At 40.1% G+C, this 19,854-nt stretch overlaps 1 protein-coding gene across 1 annotated transcript in view; it reads left to right on the top strand.

Annotated features, from left to right (window-relative positions):
* Nucleotides 1-19,854, top strand: part of tanc1 (tetratricopeptide repeat, ankyrin repeat and coiled-coil containing 1) — an 85,107-nt gene that overhangs the window by 52,299 nt on the left and 12,954 nt on the right. Inside the window, exons 7-15 of the mRNA XM_022741371.1 lie at nucleotides 3,290-3,412; nucleotides 5,680-5,961; nucleotides 6,223-6,377; nucleotides 11,064-11,295; nucleotides 11,832-11,998; nucleotides 13,913-14,520; nucleotides 16,179-16,287; nucleotides 16,519-16,641; nucleotides 19,422-19,658. Coding sequence (XP_022597092.1) covers nucleotides 3,290-3,412; nucleotides 5,680-5,961; nucleotides 6,223-6,377; nucleotides 11,064-11,295; nucleotides 11,832-11,998; nucleotides 13,913-14,520; nucleotides 16,179-16,287; nucleotides 16,519-16,641; nucleotides 19,422-19,658 — 2,036 coding nt within the window. The remainder of the gene's footprint in view (nucleotides 1-3,289; nucleotides 3,413-5,679; nucleotides 5,962-6,222; nucleotides 6,378-11,063; nucleotides 11,296-11,831; nucleotides 11,999-13,912; nucleotides 14,521-16,178; nucleotides 16,288-16,518; nucleotides 16,642-19,421; nucleotides 19,659-19,854) is intronic.

Here is a 19,854-nt window from a genome sequence, read left to right on the forward strand (position 1 = left end):
ATAACAAGAAAATAGTGACTGAAGTCAGTGCTGGCAGTGTGCAGGAATTGAAACTTTCTTCAACATATTAATTTTTCACCTTTGATCAAGAAAGTGGTCTATTGCAACCAGAGGAATTTTAAAGTTTCCATGGTAACAAGCCAAATTTGCATGCAGGCCACCTAATTTCCACTTAGCACTTACTCGTCTTAAGCAAAAGGGATTTTGACTTAACAGGTCAGAGGAGGGCTGGAGGTAGAGGTGATGTTAAGGTGTTTAGAACAGAGGATTCACTAGGGATGGGTGGGTAATAATGAAGTATATATTTTAACAGTTTGTCTCCATTTGATTTCATTTTTCCATATAATTTCCATATATCAAGATTTCCAGGGTCAAAGTTCTCATATAACCGCTAATGAGCTTACTTACTTTACTTTACTGTGTGATATTTAAATACTTAGCTAAATGTTGTAACTAATTGATGAGGATTAGGCTGTGATAATTATCACAGTAATAATTTGGTCCTATCGCCCAAACTCATCACAGTGGTAATAAGACTTCCATCTGTGTTATAGCAGCCAAATATTTTGCCTCTTATTTTAGAGGTAATTCACAGAACTTCCAGCATCGTATTGTGCCACTAGAGGTGAAATTCTTGGACCGGCGCAAGACGGACGAAAGCGAAAGCATTTGCCAAGAATGTTTTCATTAATCAAACTGTCTTTCATCCTCACTCATACAATGTCACACAATGAACTCTGCACTGTCTTGAAAAGGCAAGACAGTGGTCCAGGTGATGAGAGTACTGATTGTATCCATTGGTAAAGAGGAGAACCGGAGCCAAGTTAGGGACATAAAGAGAGGGGGGGCAGTGGTTGGAGCAGAGGAGCTTGGCCCTTTTCTCTGTTCTGTCATGGGAAACACAGAAGAGAAGGTTTCAAAGGGCAGACCTGCCTGAGGTAAAAAAAAAAAAAAAAAAGAATCCCATTTTCATCAGAATACACATTTGGGCAGCTTCAAAGTCACTTCAAGCACAGACTTCAAGGTATCATATGTGTGTTTTATCAATGAGTAGCGGTGTACAAGAATAGGGGGGAATCCAGAGACTGGAGGTAAAAAAGAATTGAAGAGGGGGATTGGAGGGATGTGAAGACATCCTAGGGGAATTCTTGGCCTTGATAGAACTGTGGATAACAAGAGATATGACTTAACAAAAAGGGAAAATGGTTATGGTGAAGGATGCAATACCACAGATAGGAATAGTGTGTGCATTTAAATTACTTAAGTCAAAGTGAGTATTACTCTCAGTCTTTACTTATTGGACCACTGGGGGAAAAGATGAGCCGTGTGTTGAATAATGTTCAATGTGGCTTTAGCTTTCTCCTCTACAGAAATCGTGAAAAGATCTGAAGGGAAAAAAAAGATGTCTTTTTGTGCTCTGCTGATGTTAGTAGTGGGCTTTAGTGGCAATTTGCTGCATAGAGTAGATTCCCTGTCCATCCTCCCTCTCTCCACCTCTGTTACCACATCTGTCTTGCCCCCCCCCACACACACACACACACACACACACACACTTCAGCCAGGATCATTGATTAATACGACAGTAGCTGCCCATTATAAACTGTAATCACCCACTGGAGAATAAATTTCTTGGTTTTCCATTTATATTTCCTCTAATTCACTCCCTTTTCACCCTCTGCTGCTTGCTTACCAAATTTTGTGTGTGTGTGTGTGTGTGTGTGTGTGTGTGTGTGTGCAAATGCATGCAGACAGAAGTCTATGCATGTGTATAGTGAGTGCAGAGAGGGTGACACTCCTCTGTATTCATTTAGTGAGTGCCTGGATGCTGTGACTGGCTGAGCACTAGAGAGGGGGCAGCCAAGCCCTCAGCTCAGCAGCTGAATGCTGCCAGTGTGCCTGCATGGGAGCATTGGGGCAGAGGAATCGTTTTTTTTGTGCCCTCGGTGAGCTCATCCACTGGGAGCACTCTCCACAGATTTAGCTGAGGGTCTGCACCCTGCCTACTTGCCTGTATGCCTGCCCAAATCTATTCCACGCTGGGGACAAGGGGAGGGCTTTGAGAATTCCCATTGTCCTTCCAGGCTCTGCTTTTGGATGTAAGTAGCTGTTTAGTTTAGCTTTAGGATCAGATTCGCTCAAGTGTTCGTGCTGTATTGCTCTGCACTGACTAACTTTGCAATATGTGTGTTTACCTTTGTTGATGTTTTTCTTTGTTGCAAGTTCTACTTTGTCCTCTATATTTTCTTGTGAAAACACCATTCACTGCAGTAAAAGTAACCATCAAGGCCTTCTTTTATTCCCATCAACGCTTTATTGATGGCAGTTTTCCGTTACTCTGTTGTCAGCAGACCGGTTTTAATTAGTGGGACATTCCAGAGAGTAAGTTAGCGACCAAGTGAGGGAGGGAAGAGAACAGTTGAGTGTTGGTGACAGTCTCTCACAGCTGAGGCTGCTGATAAAGTAGAAAGAAGCAACCTTGATTCTGCTCTTCAGCAGGGCCAAGAGAGCATAGATCACCATGGAGATTGCATTGTTGAGCAGTGAACAGCAGTTGAAAGAGAGACCTAGTTGCACTTATGCACATCCTTTATCATGCTTGCAGGCCATGTTTCAAACAGGTAGTCAAATTGCTTTGTCATCAGTGGCTCATCAAGTAGTTCATCTGCAGAATTCAGTTTCAGAAGGACACATCATCCATTTTGGGTTGAAAACATCTGCTTTGAGAAGTCTTCTCCTTCTGCTGCGAAATGATGACTTTAATAAAACAAAATCTGGATGCAATGTAACTTCAAACATCCAAATTTTTTTCTGGGTCCATTATATTTTAAGACATTGAAGGTTTAACCTGTAGTAGAACATTTTTCTTTTCTCCAAACCAAGTTTAATGTCAACAGTAATATGGATAGTGTTTTTTAATGCATCACATTATTTGGCCTTGTTCTTGAATGGTTGTGCATTGACTTACAATTACCGTGGTCTGTTCTGCATTAAAGGGCAGGGGCAGACCTCTCAATGCTATATTGTGTGTAACTGTCAGCTCAAATCAAAGAAAAAGAGGCAGCAGGTCTGAGATGTCTTATGGATACTGCTACAGAATACTGGTACCTGCATTCACTGCCTCAAGCAAGCTACAAATATCAGAGCGCGCTGTCTTCACTCCTCTTCACTCATCTCCACTCAGAGATGCCAAATGTGCCACAAAATCTTACTCTTAACGTTGTAGTGTCAAATACACTGAAAATGTGTCTGCTTCACTTTCTCTTTTTTCTGTCTATCTCTCTGTCCCCAGCAACCAGTTCCACAAAGCTGGAAGACCTGAGCTTTCTTGATGAACAGCGCAACACCCCCCTGCGGACATCCATTCGCCTACCCTGGCACAATACAGGAGGAAGGCCACCTCAGGACTCTAAAGGTGACTACAGTATGTGTTATTGCTGGGAAACAAACACCAGCTGAGATATTTATCAGCTAGTTCTCTTGTTTTGCATTTGTGTTTTTAATTTACCTATTTGTAGTTACTGTCAGCAGATTGTAAGATGTCAAGATTAGTATGTTGATATGGACAGTGACATCTTTTTCATTGTTCTGGTTCTACCCCAGCACATGATGACACATAAATGATAACTATTATGAGGTTAGAGTGCTATGTTTCAGCTGTAATGATGTTTGAGGTTTTCATATTCACATTGAATTGACAGTTTAGGAATTGTTGCTCTTCATACCATTCACAATTATGTATAAAAATACAAATTCAAACACGGTTGATCCAAGGTTGATGTAAACATCTTCAAATTAATGCTCCAAGTCAACACTTACTAAATTCACAAAATCACTGTTTAATTTCAAATCCAATGTGTTTGAATTCAGAGCCAAAAGCAAAGTTGTCCAAATGCTAATGCATTATGCAATGTAAACATTGCCTCACTGAGGTGCTATTAATGCTGAACTATCAGTACACATGTTGGAAGAATTAGGTTGTTCCTTAGCTTTACAGATAAAATCATGTAAAGATTCCTTGGTTCACCCGCCTATTTCTTGGTTATATGTTTTGAATCCTCTGTCTAACTGTGAGAAATCCCACAGAGTGAATATTTGATGAGAACATGAATAATTTAATACAACATCATTAGATACTCAAACTGTTTAACCCTCTTTTGAAAACGTCTACTTCCTTTTCCACACCTCCTGAAGCATGAAGTTGTTACAGCAGCATCATGTTAATTTTATATCCCTGTGGATGGTAAATCATTACTGAGGAACAGACAGTCCATGTCTGTACAGACTGACTTCATGTTCTATATGTATACATAGATCACATTAGATAGATACATACATTATTACCAAAGACAGAAAACAGCTGTGTGCAACTCACTGTTACAGCAATGAACTGTTGTAGAAATGAGTTTTGTGTTTTTTGTAGTAGAGACGGGAGTGTGGGCAAGAGTTATAGTCAGTCAGGTCAAAAGTATTTTGGCAATCTTTGGAAGCAGTTGACCAAAAGAATGTTCTGTAGCTATATTTATTGAAACCCACATTTATGTGTATATCTAACTGTGTTATGCAAACGTTTCTGTGCCATTAAGATAAAATCACAATGAAGACAACTTCAAATATACACTCAGACATCATCTTAAATGTGAAATATGCTGACAGTCATTTCATTGAAGAACCTGTAATAGTTATTTTAAAGAATGTGCTGGTGGTATTGCATTCCTTGTCATATTAACTCAACATCCTGTATGTTTAGGAGCCCTGCCAACCACCTTTCCAAAGTAGAATGATTAATAAATCAATTTTCTCCTTGTCCAAGCAGCTGGTACTTTTGATTTATTTCAAGTATTTCAAGTATGTTGCACAGTATAAAAATAACTTGCAGAGATAAAAATGTATTTAAAGTAAGTAATCCATCATGGCGATGTAGTTATTGGCATGTGGTAATGGAGTTTGGCGCAGGGGCTGAAAAGTATTAGTACATTCATGGAAAGTTAAACATCCAAGATGTTTGAGGGAGAACAAAAAAATAACAAATCAGAAATTGTTGAAATCTGCAAACAGAAATTTAAGAGATTATTAAGATGAAACTAATTAATTAAAGTATGCTTCTTTTTAAAAAAAGAGTAGTAGCAATAATAGCAGTAAGTTTAACTATCAGCAGTAGCATGAGCAATAGCTGTAAAAGCAGTAGCAGTACTATTAGTAGTTGTATTGGTACAAGTATTAGTAGAGAGGAGCGGAGCTTAGATCTTGAGTGAACAAGTGTTCTGAGATTAAATTACTGTTTAAGTGGAATGGACAGAGAATCCTCTCTCCAGCCCAGTTACATTGTGATTGCTTTTAAAGTAACATTCAATCAATCTAAAGCAGACAATGAAAAAGGACATGTTCAAGACCACAGTGTTCTCGTTTTTGATGTACATGGAAGGAGAAAACTATTCAGATGATAACCTTTCCTTAACATCTGATGTAGAGTTACGTGACACATCATTGAGAAGCCACAGAAGAGCTTACAGTGAAATGGTTGATGTTCTAACATGACATAATCATGTCAGTAATCGGTATCCTTAGTAACTTTGTCTGAAAAAAAGCAGTATCTTTGACATCGCATATTTTGTTTTTGTGAGAACAATAATGACACAATTATAATTCTGATTTGTTTTGTCTCCTCTCCCTTTTCCTCAGCTCGTTTTTCTCCCTACAAACCTGTGGACATCATGCTCAAACCCTTGTTGTTTGAGGTGCCCAGCATCACCACAGACTCTGTGTTCGTGGGCCGAGATTGGCTCTTTCAGCAGCTGGAAGATGTCCTGAAAGCCAGCGAATCCACAGAGAACCACGGCGCTGTAGTGGTGGGCAGTGTGGGCTATGGGAAGACAGCCATAATCTCCCGGCTGGTGGCACTGAGCTGCCATGGAGGCCGCATGCGTCAGATTGCCTCCAACAGTCCCAGTGCCTCCCCAAAAAGTAATTAATTTCAATCTTTGTATGTGAGAACTACATTAGTTGCAAGTTGTGTGTATTGATATTTGGTATTTGATATTTGCTTGCAGAGTGTAGAAATAGAATGAGTATATTCACTGACACTATGAATATCAAAACTCTTTCCAACTTCTGTTAAATAGTGCCTAAACTGCCTGGTAATGTGCCTTTTCAACATCCAATAATGATCAATTTATACACTTAAAATATATGTCATATGACATACACTCATACTGTTTCTGCCAGGTGGTGGGGGACCAAGCACAGAACTTCCCCTCAGTCAACCTCCACAGCCCACGCCACCCTCTAGTGCTACCAACACACTGAGGTCCAACAGTTGCCCAGGGACCCCTGAGATGCAGCAGCGCAGGGAGGTGGCCGTCAAACGTCTGGCTGCAAAGGTATGACTTCCGCCAAGACCTCGGCATTAAAAAAAAAACGATGATGAACTGTCTTCAAAAATAAACATCTAAATGAATGTGTGGACTGATTGCAGCTGACCCCTGAGAGACAATTAATGGTAGTGGTGGTGAGTCATTATTTAAACGGGTGCATTTGGATCTGATGTCTATGGCGCACATTAATTGATAAACTGGGTCTCCTTTCTTCAACAGTATATATCTTCCTTTCTTGTCTTTCTTTCTCACCATTGATAATCCCTCATTGCAAAGATGCTAGTGGTGTGCAGAATTGCTTTTAGTATGTATGAGGCGTCCTGCAGGAAACTGATACTGGCTCAGCTCAGTTGATTTATGTTCATATGCGTTTATATGTGTATATGATTTATGGTTGTTTATGTTAATTTGTTTGATATTCAGCCTATGAAATATGGAAAATCTTCAGCAATCTGCTGAGAGTATGAAAGACAGTTCCACCATAGGCCTGTCAAAGACCTTTAATATTACAGGTTTGTTTGACTTGAGAAGCGGTTAGTTAAAGACATGGCCATAAAAAACGAGTTCAGTTTTAGTGTCCGCAGCAGTACTGCAGTATGACTGAGGATGTGGGGACATAGAAAACTTTGGCTGTTGGTCTTTAGCACGCCCTTTTAGCTCTCAGATGGAAGGCATTTGCATTGTGAATGGTGAAGACCCCCACAGGGTCTCTGCGCTGCCATGGGAACACTCCAAGAGTATAGGCAGAATAACTTCAGGGAGAAATATTGTCCTAAATGTCACACCTCTAAGAGTCTTTTGTTACCTCCACCAAGGAAGTTATGTTTTCACCCTTGTCTTTGTTTTTGTTTGCTTGTTAGTTAGTCAGCAGGATTACGCAAAAGTATAAACCATTTTGTACCAAACTTGATGGAGGGATGGATACAAGAATTTTTTCTTCACTTCCTTAACATTGCGGGATAAGACATTTTCAAAATTTTGACCATTTCTCAGGAAATAATGCATAGATCTTGATGTGACAAATCAGACCTATTAGTACTGTTGAAATCTATGACTTCATATAATTTAGTTCGGATCCAGACAATAATCTGCTCTCCCAGACTTGTGAATTATTGTTTGGCCTTGGCAGAGGTATGCACTCTACTGAGGGCCATTCTAGTTTTTTACATTAGATAGACATCAAAGAGAGTACATAACTTTTAAAAGCTTTTCGTTATTTGCTGTGCACAGTGTACCATACAAGCATATGAATTCTTTTTGAGCATTTTAAGCCTTTATTGGACGGTCGACAGTAGAGAGATGACAGGCAACAATATGGGGAATGACATGCTACAAAGGTTACCAGCAGGATGCAAATCAGGAACATTGTAGTTCATGGCAGGCGCCTTAACCCCTCGTCCAACTAGGGGTTAAGGCGGGTACCCTGCATCCTATTATTTCAAACATAATCTACAAAGGCCTTCATTGACATTGACGGTTAGAAGTAAACAGTTATTGGTGGACCAAGCAACAAATGAACACCTATTGATTATTGTTAGTCCCCACCTTTCACTCTGCGTGACAGTCTGGATATCTGACCAGTTATGATGTTTTAATGTTTCTGCATTTCAGTCACTCACACTCTCCTCATTGTTGTCGACCACTTGTCTGTGACAGAGTTAGCAGCAAAGTAACAAACATGAGTTGGACCAAATTTCTGCAATGCTTTCTCAAATTATGATCAGAATGTTCAGTGGGCAGACAGCTCGTTACTGCACCTGCGTCTGAAATGTTCATTGTGATGCTCTCTGGCGTGGTCCATGGAATTGCTGCTGGCAGCTGTCTCTTAGTTTTATAATTATTAGCTCTATATCTTGGGATGCTACTATTAAAACTGCAATGGTGGTTTACTTTTGTCAATCACTTTCTTATCAAAACATCTGATCTTTTTTGTTTTCAGCATTCTGAAATCATTTTAGTGGCAGAAACTCTTCTGGTTTCCTGGGTGCTCAACATTGATTGGCTGCTTAATATGCCAAACCTGCACATTCAATACATTTTGTAAAAACTTTAAGAAGACTGGAACTCCCAGACATATAATAGCTTGCATTCCTTTGCCTGTGAAGAGTTTCAATAATGAAGATGTGGGATCACAGTGATTCAGAGATAATTTTGGATTCACAATACAGCATTCATAGTTGAATAGCTTTCTGATGGTGGGTTGTTAGGTATCCCTCTAACACCTTCAGGGTTTAACACTGAAGCTGAGCTGTGTCACTGTGACTGCCAAAGTTCATGCACCAGACCAACAGACTGTATGCTACTAAGGCTCATCTGAATATCCTAAACAGTATCCCTCAAGCCAATTTTTGTGAAAAGTGTTTCCAACAGGCTTTTTCACAAGCGCCCTGTTCCTGTGATGTCTGAATACTGATGCAACACGGCGCTGCTTCTGTTAAATTCTGTCTGTTCTTTTTAATCATTGATTTAAAAATGGTCTCACAGGACACTGAGGCCATTACATTTTATGGTTTATCACAAGTTTTATTCATTCCTCCTCTGACATGAACACATTTTTAGGAATTGTTTTTTCAACAGTAAATTCATGTGGTGCCGGTAGATGAAGTACTGCAGGTGCTCTGCAGAGTGTTGCATTATCAGTTGTTGAGATTCTTATTGCTCATTGATGAGGCAGTAATCTGCATGACTTGTACACCATGATAAATATCACTGCAGTCTTCTTTGCAGCTGCTAATATAGAGTTATTGTATTGATACAAACGGCAGGTAACTTTAATTTACTGTATTGACTGAACATAATTTCACAGCTCCCATCTGTTGCCCTCAATTTGTTTGACGCATAAAATGGCCCAAGAGAGAAGTGTTCCACAGTCTTTGCCCATTACCCAGTGTTTGAGATGGATATTGTTTTTATTTTTTTAAGGTAAACCACCCCATCACATCTCTGTTTTTTGTGCATAACACGATTAATCCAGGAAACTTGGCTGGTTTTCCATCATAGCTTAAAAAAACAAACAAAGTACAAATAAAACCAAATCCCCCAGTGTAATGCAATATTTCCTTATCTTTTCATAAGGATTAAGGAATCAGTTGCTCTGTTACTTTTTGGGTTGTTTATGTTTAATTTAGTTCCTATTCTCTCACTTTTATGTCTGTTCTTTATTATTATATGTAGAGCTGATTTAATTCCATGGATTTAAATCTGTATTCTCTACTTCTGGAAACTTTTGATAACTTTCTTCCTTCACTGGTATATTTCCATTTGCCTAAATAACTTTTCTGAATGACTACCACATTAACTTTGCAGAGACACATAATTTTGTCGCTTTTATAAAGAACACACTTCTGGAGACATTTAGTTGTTGAAGGTGTGGCGGTAAAAAGGGGTGAGATGCACCACTGACAATGCTCCAAAAAGAGATTGCAAATTCCTTTTTTGAATTACAGTCATTCTTATTGAGCACCGCCATCACTAGGCTCTGGATTGGTGTGGAGTGGAGTTTACTGTTTATTTGTAGCCTTGGTTTAAATGTGTAGATCATTGTCAAAATGTTTGTTATTTCAGTAGAATTGCAATTTAGTGTAATTATCAGGTAGGTTTCACCGACATTTGAACCAAAACCCACCATGGTACTCCCAAAATGGACACGATGTCTCTGTCTCTAGTCCTTCTCCTGCCACAGCAACCCACTTTGGACCAAGCCCTCTGTGGCACCTTATCGGATATGACCTAACGGCATGTCAGAGGTTTATATTTCCGCCATTACAAAAAAAGAAATATGAATACGCCTTCAAATATCACAGTGGTAAAGCTTAGAACAATGTTTGGCCTGAAACATTTTAAAGCAAAATACACTTTTTCCATCTCTGTTAAGTTATAATTTTGGCTTTAGGCTTTTCCAGAAGCTGATCATCACTGTTAATGGAGCATTAGGCAGGTATAGCCAGCAGAGGAAGAGGTCACCTGCTCCCCCTCCTGCTGCCCCTGGAAGTGTGTCAGCTCCTCCAGGTTGCTCTGTAATTAGAACAGAGTCATACATCCCCAGGGCATTTCTCTTTCCTTCTTCCCCATCCCTGCTTTTTCCTTCTAAATTGGACCTCTTCGGAACACTGCAGCAACCTGCTCAGACACAGAAGATCCTCCTTTTAGAAGTCCACCTGGGATCCACTGTTTCCTTTTTGGCTGGATGGCAAGACTGTGGGCCAGCTCAATAAATGTAACTGAGTGACTGACCAACCCTAACCCTACTCGGTAGAAGTGTTTGGTGATTTTGTCAGATGACATCTCGGTTATAAAATCAGGATTTTAGCAGTGCAGGGCAGCAGCTTGGAGATGGCTTGAAGAGCTTTATTGGAAATTCAGCTGTATTAAAATACTGTGTATGTGAGCTCAGAGAGTAGGAGAGAAGCAAATGGATAAAGGGCTCAAACCGGCTGACACTAGGCAGAATGCAGATAGCGTATGATGCAGTCCCGCCATATATGTTCTCAACCTGGCTAAAGTCAGTTCAACAACCTTAGTCAACAAGGCCATTGGCTTTGAAGTTCTTGAATGTTCCCAGCTCTACTCATTCATTACTAAAGTCAGAACTAATTTCCGCTCTTCATTTATGACATCAACATGTTTTTAGTTCTTATTAAGTCTGAGGTCACCCTGAGCTTTATGTTTTTCTCCCTCTCCTCTGTGTTCCAGGTTGTGGCATATCACTACTGCCAGGCCGATAACACATACACTTGCTTGGTGCCAGAGTTTGTACATAGTATTGCAGCCCTGCTGTGCAGAGCACACCAGCTCAGTGCGTACCGGGAGCTGCTGCTGAAAGAGCCCCACCTGCAGAGCATGCTCAGTCTGCGCTCCTGTGTCCAGGACCCAATGGCCGCCTTCCGGAGGGGGGTCCTGGAGCCACTAGCCAACCTTCGAAAAGGTAACACACGGTTAATATTAATATTATTTATATTTCAAAATGTCATATTTGTAGGCATGCTCTGTTTCTTGAGCATGTGTGTGGGAAAAAATTGAAAAGTTGCTTTGAACAAATTGTATAACTGCCAAAACTGTAATGTAACTTAAATAACCATTTAATTTGCTGTGTCATAAAAAGACAGCTTGCAAACATTATAGGAAAGTCAGATAAGACTTAGATGCTTATGGATATACTGAAAATGAACAGGGGAAAGTGTTTTTATATTGTCACTAATTTCGCAGAGTGGATCAACCAGCTGCCCCTGAAATTATGAACTTTATATTTACAGAGTGGAAGTGAAGTGGTAGCACTAGGTGATGAATCTAAGTAATGGTCTTTACTACTCAGTCTCACTGCACCACGGAGGGACCAGTGTTTAGTTACCGCACTGAAATGAAGCACTTCTCTGCGCTCTCACCACGGGGAAGTTTAGTTGAGCTATTACTTGAGCTATCACATTGTCTCACCTTTGTTGTTTACTCTGTTTATGTTTCCAGAGCGTAAGATTCCAGAGGAGGACCACATCATTTTGATAGACGGGCTGAATGAAGCAGAGTTTCATAAGCCTGACTACGGAGACACAATTGCCTCCTTTATCACCAAGATCATTGCCAAGTTCCCTTCCTGGCTTAAACTGGTCGTCACAGTCCGGGTCAACTTACTGGTAAGGAAGAACTCATTAATAAAAAAAAAAAACGTGCTGAGCTCGTATTGTCTTACCAGAAATATATTTCTTGGTCTATGGCAGAATGAATTATCATTGTTGAGACATATTAAATATTTCAAATTAACCTGCTTATGTTAAAAGAGAGCGTTATAATCAGCTCTTGCAGTAGGTTATCTTCAGTTCTGAATTCTCCCAATACGATTGTTGAACATAACAATGACAAATGGAAAAAAAGCAACAGTCCATGAGTCAGATCTGCTGCCACTACTTGATACTCATGCTGACTGACATCAGACCTTGTAGATTTTGACAAGTATCACACTTGAGGGGTCTTCCTGAACTGCTCCCTGCTGCCATACTCTACTCTCTACAGAGTCATTTTTGTCAAGCATATCCAGGACCATTCAAGAAGGAATTGAAGTATCAGTGACCCGGGAATCAAGACTGCATGACAGGGAAGGAGCAGTCGATCTCTTTGAGCAGACTAGCTTGGTGACACTAGGTCGACGAGTTATAGAGATGTGCGAAGCCTATGTTGAACTCACACTGGCAAAAGCTGAGGCTTGGGCATGCCTGATGAGACAAACGATGGCTGATTTTCTTTTCACCGGGACGAAGCGTTGAACCTGGGATAATAATGTGATAGGTCACTGACTGGTATCCAGAACTCAAGTTATTAATGCTCAGGCAGGAGCCAGAGGCTGCTGTCTATGAGTAAGAAGTGCGCTACAAGCCAAGTTCAACCCATTTGTTTTTATGCTGAAACTGTAAGCCAAAATTAAACTTTGGCGTATGGCAAGGTCCTCTGATGTGCTAAATCAATATATTGTATTCACATCTATTAATTTGTCATTATAATATCAGTTTATGATGAGGAAGGATGTGCCAGTCGATTGCACACAAGGCAATTCGTTTAAAAATGTTTTTGTGAGAGGAGTGTAGGTGGGCTCTGATTGACATACTGAAGCAGTATTTTAATTGGAGGGGATTTGCGTTATAACCTCTGAACTCATTCATCAGTTTTGCATGTCACACTGTCTTGAGTAGCTGAAGGCAAGGCATGCTGTAGATCAAAAAGGACAAACCATAAATATTGCAGTGGTGAAGCCTTCTGCAAAGGAAGCCATGAAAGATATATGTCTCAGTTTGTAACCACAGAACCATATTTGTGAGTAGAAGTGTCATGAAAGTGTCATAGTATTGGCCTTTGCTTGCTAGACTAATATCTTGCACATCTGTGAGGTGTTGCTAGCACTTCACCCACCTTATGAATTATGATCAGTACATAACATTGACTCACGGTTTTGCGTGTGTGTGCGTGAGCGCGTGCGTGCGTGCATCTGTTTGTTTGTTGTACCTTGCCATGAAGACGAAAGTGTTATCTCACTGAGGCAATGTTTCTCTAGCCTCAGACAGCCTAGAGGATGGGAGGATTAAGGTGCATTGATTTCTCTGGCCCCCAGGACATAGATTGAAATGTGAGCTCCGGCTCAGACCTCTGCTTACCTCCTAGCCACTATCCCATCCATCCCCTGCCTCTTAATACTCACTTTCTGAGTCCTGTTTTCCTCATAGCCACATTTCCAAAAGTAAAAAGTGTCTGCTTTGGCCTGATAGCTCAGCGTGTTTGCTCCCCTGCTGCTCAGAGACACTCTGATAGTAATCACACACAAGCAACATTTTCTTCAAATTTTTCTTTTTGTCTGTCGTGGTAATAAGGGATACATTTCATACTGCAGAAGCTAACTAGAAAATGACTTAGTGTTATGGTGGGTATTGATATTTGATTGGGACATTTTCTCAATACTATAGGCTATTTTATGATGAGAAGGAAATTAAACAGGATGGTTCATCAAATATAACTTCTCATATGCCACGGATTCATTATGTTTTATCTTGTTTCTTCCATAGGAGATCACCAGCCTTCTGCCCTTCTCCAAGATCTCCCTGGATGACTTTTCTGACAACAAAGAGATAAGCAACGACCTCAATGCATATATCCAGTACCGTATAAATGGCAGCAAAGATATCATGAACAATATTAGCCTGAATGGCAAGGCCGATCCTATCACAGTTGGAAAGCTCAGTAGCCACCTGATCTCTCGCAGCCAGGGTTCCTACCTGTATCTCAAACTCACCCTGGATCTGTTTGAGAGAGGTCACCTGGTGATCAAAAGTTCCAGCTACAAAGTTGTGCCCGTCTCGCTGGCTGAGCTCTACCAGTTACAGTGCAATATGAAGTTCATGACCAATTCAGCCTTTGAGCGCTCACTGCCTATCCTCAATGTGGCGCTTGCCTCACTGCACCCCATGACTGACGAACAGCTGTTCCATGCCATCAACGCCAGCTTCATCCAAGGGGAGTTGCAATGGGAGGACTTCCAACAACGCATGGAGTTGCTCTCATGCTTCCTCATCAAACGGCGGGACAAGACGCGCATGTTTTGCCACCCCTCCTTCAGAGAGTGGCTGGTGTGGAGAGCTGATGGAGAGAGCACAGACTTCCTCTGTGACCCCAGGTCAGTCCCCTGCTTTGTAAGAAAATGCAGTAACTCAGTAGCTCTCCCTTTAGGAATATGGGCTGCTATTACAGGCATGACAAGTATTGCATCTATGCCTTAGAACTTGTATCTTGGAATGCATCACAAACAGACCTCAAACAATCCATAGGAAAATAGAAATTAAGTCATGATGATAATTACATGACAGCAGTCAATTTGATTTTCAAAATTTAGGAGGTTTGTCTTGGAAAAATAATCATATTGTTTGTCCCTGAAGTTTTGACTTCAGTATGATATGTGAATCATAGCTGCTGTCTTGCAGGCAAAGTAAACTGACATGAAGGACTTTGTATAAAGTAAGTTGAATATTCTTATGATAAATGCAGTGTGACTCAGTTCTGAGTCAGGGAGGAAATTGAGAAGTTCCAAGTATTTATTGTAATCATAATAACCAATTTATAATGCACTAAATTGCAGCTTTTTATTCTGTTACTAGCAAACAACAAAGACAATACAAGGACACTGCTGATGTGTTAGAGATCTCTGCTGTAGACAGAATACTTGAATTCTTAAATGCAAAGCTCTGACTGTGTCACCCTGGATGTGAATTGTTAATTTGAGCTGTTTAGTGGGAAAAATGTATTGCGTTAAATCATTCCCATGGGTTTGTGTTTAAAGTCATGCTATTAGTATGTATTCCTACCACTACAACCTTGTTAACTAAAACTATACAGTGGACATTGAGCTACGAATCAGTCTTAAGGAAAAAGACTGCAGCACTATACACAATACTTTTTGTAGCTTTGGAAATCTTGGCCTAAACATTTTACATAATGTATGCTGTCATCCGAATCTTTACCACTTAGATTAAAAGGAGACTTCACTCTGCAGAAAATGATCATTGTTTCCAGCCGTGCCCTTCTCGCCTGTTAGTCAGGCTTATCTACTTTAGTAGTGTTACCTAACCTAAATTATAGAGCCCCCTCACCCGCATTAGAGGCCTCAGTCATTCACACTTAATAAATTGGATGATGTCACTTTGGCTTGCTTTTTTCCTCCCTGTCGCTCGTCAGTATCACCTCTGCTCACACAGTCGTGTCTTTAAATGGACCTGAGCCGAGCTTCATATTCTGGTCATTCACAGCCTTCCAACGGCGTCATTAAAAAAACAAAGGCTCAAGAGTCTGGCAGAGGGAATGCACATGCACACAAAAGCTTGCTGTACTGCCTCTTATGTTTGGGCCTGGGCACAAATAGAGAGAATTTTAACCAGATCAAAGTGATCTGCAATCATGCATGTCCTTTTAATGAAGTTCTACATTAATTAGTGCAAGAGTGGCTGAGTGAAGAAGGAAAGGAGAACCCAGGGGTTTTACACCCTTCCCCAGCCTTTTCTACGACAATGGCAAGGTGCTCTTCATGACCAGAATGAACAAGTGCTTTCATGTTAAGTGAGGCAGATGAACTCCAGATGCACCAGTGGATTTACATGACAAAAAATTACCTTCCAGAGTTAATCATTAAGCTGTAAGCCAGCTGAGACTTCTTTACTTTTTATGAATATTAAGATACACAACAAAAGAATTAATGTATGTCTCCTAATCCCGTTTTGTCATTATATTTGTTACCTATTCTGCTGTACAGCTGAGCATCCTCTGTGTTGTTTCCTAACCCAGGACCGGCCATGCTCTTATGGCTTTCATGTTGTCCCGCCAAGAGGGTAAACTGAATCGTCAACAGACCATGGAGCTGGGACATCATATCCTCAAAGCACACATCTTCAAGGTACAGCGATGGAACCTATATGCGCTCTGTACATTAATCCTTGTTTGAAATCCATCCCTTCTTGGAATTTCATGCTGTTCACTCTCTGTTTAGTTTTGTATTGTGACTATGGTTCACCAGAGGATAAGCCACGGGGTGTGAAGAGAGACTCGACAGCTTGTGCAGCTCAGGTTCATTGATGTTATATATGCATTCATATGCATGTGTGTGTGTACGTGTGTGTGTGTGCAGGGCCTGAGTAAGAAAACAGGTGTGTCATCCAGTGTGCTGCAGGCTTTGTGGATCAGCTGCAGTGCTGATGGCCTTTCTGCAGCTTTGGCCTCCCTGAGAAACCTCTACACACCCAATGTCAAGGTAAAGATGTTCTCCAGCTTTTCTGTGTCACTTGGACCTGAAACTATTTGCCCATCAGCTGATTTGATGATGAAAATTTAGATCAATTAATGATCATTTTTAAACGCCAAATTTTTGCTGGTTCCAACCCCTCAAATGCAAAAGCTTGCATTCTTAGTTTTCAGTCAATATAAATGTAATCTTCTGTTTGTTTTGATTGTTTTTTATGAGAAGTCGTAACTCTGGTATCTGCGAACTTATGACGGACACTTACTGATGTTTTTGGCTTTCATTTAGATATTTAGTCTTTATAGTTAATTGATTAATCAAAGAAATCTAAAGATTGCTTGATATTTAAAATAATCTAGAGTTACAGCTCACAGTTACAAACACAACCTATAACAACAATCTATACACTTCAGAATCCAAATAATTTTCCTAAAACTCTCAAATCACATTTAATGATGATTAGTATACAAAGTATGATTAGTGACATCATCAGATGCTCTCCCTGAATGTTTTTTGTAATTTCACAGATGACAATGAGGTTATGAATTATAATAAATGTCACACTCTGTTCCTTACTCATACTTGTGTGAGCTTGGCACAGACCAGCAATTGAAGCCACCATGAAAAGCAGCATAAAGATCGTCATTGGCTTAGACTGATGCATCACCCTTTCTTGCCCTCAGCTCAATCTGTGGCCACCTCGTCTGTAAGGACAAAAGCGAATGTCATTAAAAGGCAGGGAAAATGTAAATGAGTACACAAATAATAAGTCTGAGTTACATCATCAAAATGGACTGTAAGAATATAAATACTTAAACTTCTCACCCTGTTGTATTAGTCCTAGCTCTTTAATCCATTTTCTATTTAGCACACAGGATTTGCTATTTCCTCACATTTCCTTTTTTTCTCTTAACATTTCATAACAACTCCCTTTTGTAGTCCACATATCCTAAATTCCACCATCCATTCATTTACCTTTTCAGAACACTTTCTGTGTTTCTTGCAAGACTTCCCATATTCCTTGTTGCTTATATGATATTAATAAGAACATGTCTTTGTATCTCTTGTCTCTGTATAGGGTAATTATAGATCTAGGGTGTGTGTGTGTGTGTGTGTGTGTGTGTGTGTGTGTGTGTGTGTGTGTGTGTGTGTGTGTGTGTGTGTGTGTGTGTGTGTGTGTGTGTCTTATGTTAGTGATGAATTTAGACTAGACTGAATGAAAAGAGTGTGTCAGTGATAAAAGACCATGTAACATTAGTGAATTAACAATGGTTGGCAGGATCGTATCACATTGGATGCCAACCGCTTATTTGGACCCAATAAGAAAAAAAAAAAAAGTTACTTGAAAAAAGCTGTTAGATCTAGTTTGAATCTGTGGTCTGTTGTCATATCACTTACATTTAGTGGCTGAATTTCCAGACTAATATAATCAGTTCCTTGTTAGATACTGTGATTGGCCAATTATTTGTCAGATATTGGCCAGCCATTCTCAGACTCATTTAGGCAACAAGGAAATTTAAAAATGTTTGGAGGAAATTGGGAAGTAGATATCTGATGAAATGTGTGCCAGGATGAAGAAAATAGGAAATGTGAGGAGTTGAAAGGTCAGAACAAGATGAATGGCAGGCAGAAAGTCATTTAACTGACTGTATTCTTCATTCAGTTATTCAGATAGACTTCTCCTTTGGTAGTCTATTCATGATTTGTTGCTTCATACAGGTGAGGTTCTGTAATTACCAACCAACTTTTCATAACACTAATTTGAAAAACGTTAATGTAGAGCTGGTACTACTTTGCAGGGTGCTACCTTCCAGTAATGTTTCGAGTGTGAGAAAATCATTGGCCTGGAAAAGACATTATGTCCGAATGAAATATTCTAGCTTGAAGCCAAATTATCCTACGTTTTTCTTTTTCATTAGACTTTCTGTGGTGTTCCATCACTTGCTGTCATCCTCAATGTCTGCTTGCGAGTTATTATGTATAATATCACTCGGAGAGACACTTACAAAATGACCTTGTTCTGTCCTTTCAGAAAAACTGAAAATTGCTGTTAATTTATTCCACAAAGGATCCAACAAATAACACACAGTTTAATTTCCTGTTGTCAGATACTCGTTTGGCGCAGTGGTTCTGTTTGAATAAACATTTGTTATTGATTTCCTCATCATGGAAGAGAATAACACACTTAATAATTGCATTCAGTAGAATGTGACCACTTCATTTAGTGGCATCATGAGCCTTTGTAATGAAACAAGTTACAAGAGGAAAAATCGAATGTATTTTAAATTCTGAGATGTAGTTTAAACAGTATCTGCCAATCTTAAACCGATAAACTTTATGGTCTTAGAAAATAGTTTATCCCACAAAGATGTTGTGGTATGTCTATAATTACAAACTCATGCTGTTAAATTCTATTTGTTCTATCTGTTAAATTTTTATAGAAACCATCACAGTAATGCCCGTGTGTAAATGTGCAGAGTAAATGTTTTATCTGCCTTTGAGGGTACCTCAGGGGAATTGCAAGAGGAATACTGAGTGCATAAGGATTCACATGATTAAATACAGCCTTATTTTCACCTTGAAATTGCAGCATAGTAGTCTTCTGCTTCATTTTGGCAAATACATTACTCTTTAATTCAGTTAAAATGAACATTAAAATACATCTTTTATTGTCTTTTGAATAAGGCGGCCTCCAAATGGAAAAAAAAATCAATTTTTTTTTGCCAATGCTACAGTAGTACTTTGATAATATTGTTCCAACACCAGCTGTCCATTTTCATTTATACGATAAGGTGAGCCGTCTGCTGATGCTGGGTGGGGCCAACGTGAATTACCGCACAGAGGTCCTGAACAACGCGCCGGTGCTTTGCGTCCAGTGCCACCTTGGTCACCAGGAAATTGCCTCCTTGCTGCTTGAGTTTGGCGCCAGTGTAGACGTGGTGTCTGAAAATGGCATGAGCCCACTCTGCTTCTCAGCTGCTGCGGGACACCTGGGGCTGGTCATGCTGCTCTGCAAGAGGGGGGGCAAGGTGAGAAGTCTACTTTCGTAACCTCGTCTGTAAAATAAAGAGTTGGAGATAATGTACTTTGTTGTCTTTAGTCTGAAGCCGTTTACCTGCATGGACTTTGTTTTGCCACTTTGCTGCAGTATGTAGTTCACGGCTATTTACACATGCAGCACGTTCACCCGAGGTGTTGGGCATATTTCCTGTGTCTCTGTGCCGG

Source organism: Seriola dumerili, unplaced genomic scaffold (genome assembly GCF_002260705.1).
Source record: "Seriola dumerili isolate Sdu_G_001 unplaced genomic scaffold, Sdu_1.0 BDQW01000052.1, whole genome shotgun sequence".
NCBI classification, from domain to species: domain Eukaryota; kingdom Metazoa; phylum Chordata; class Actinopteri; order Carangiformes; family Carangidae; genus Seriola; species Seriola dumerili.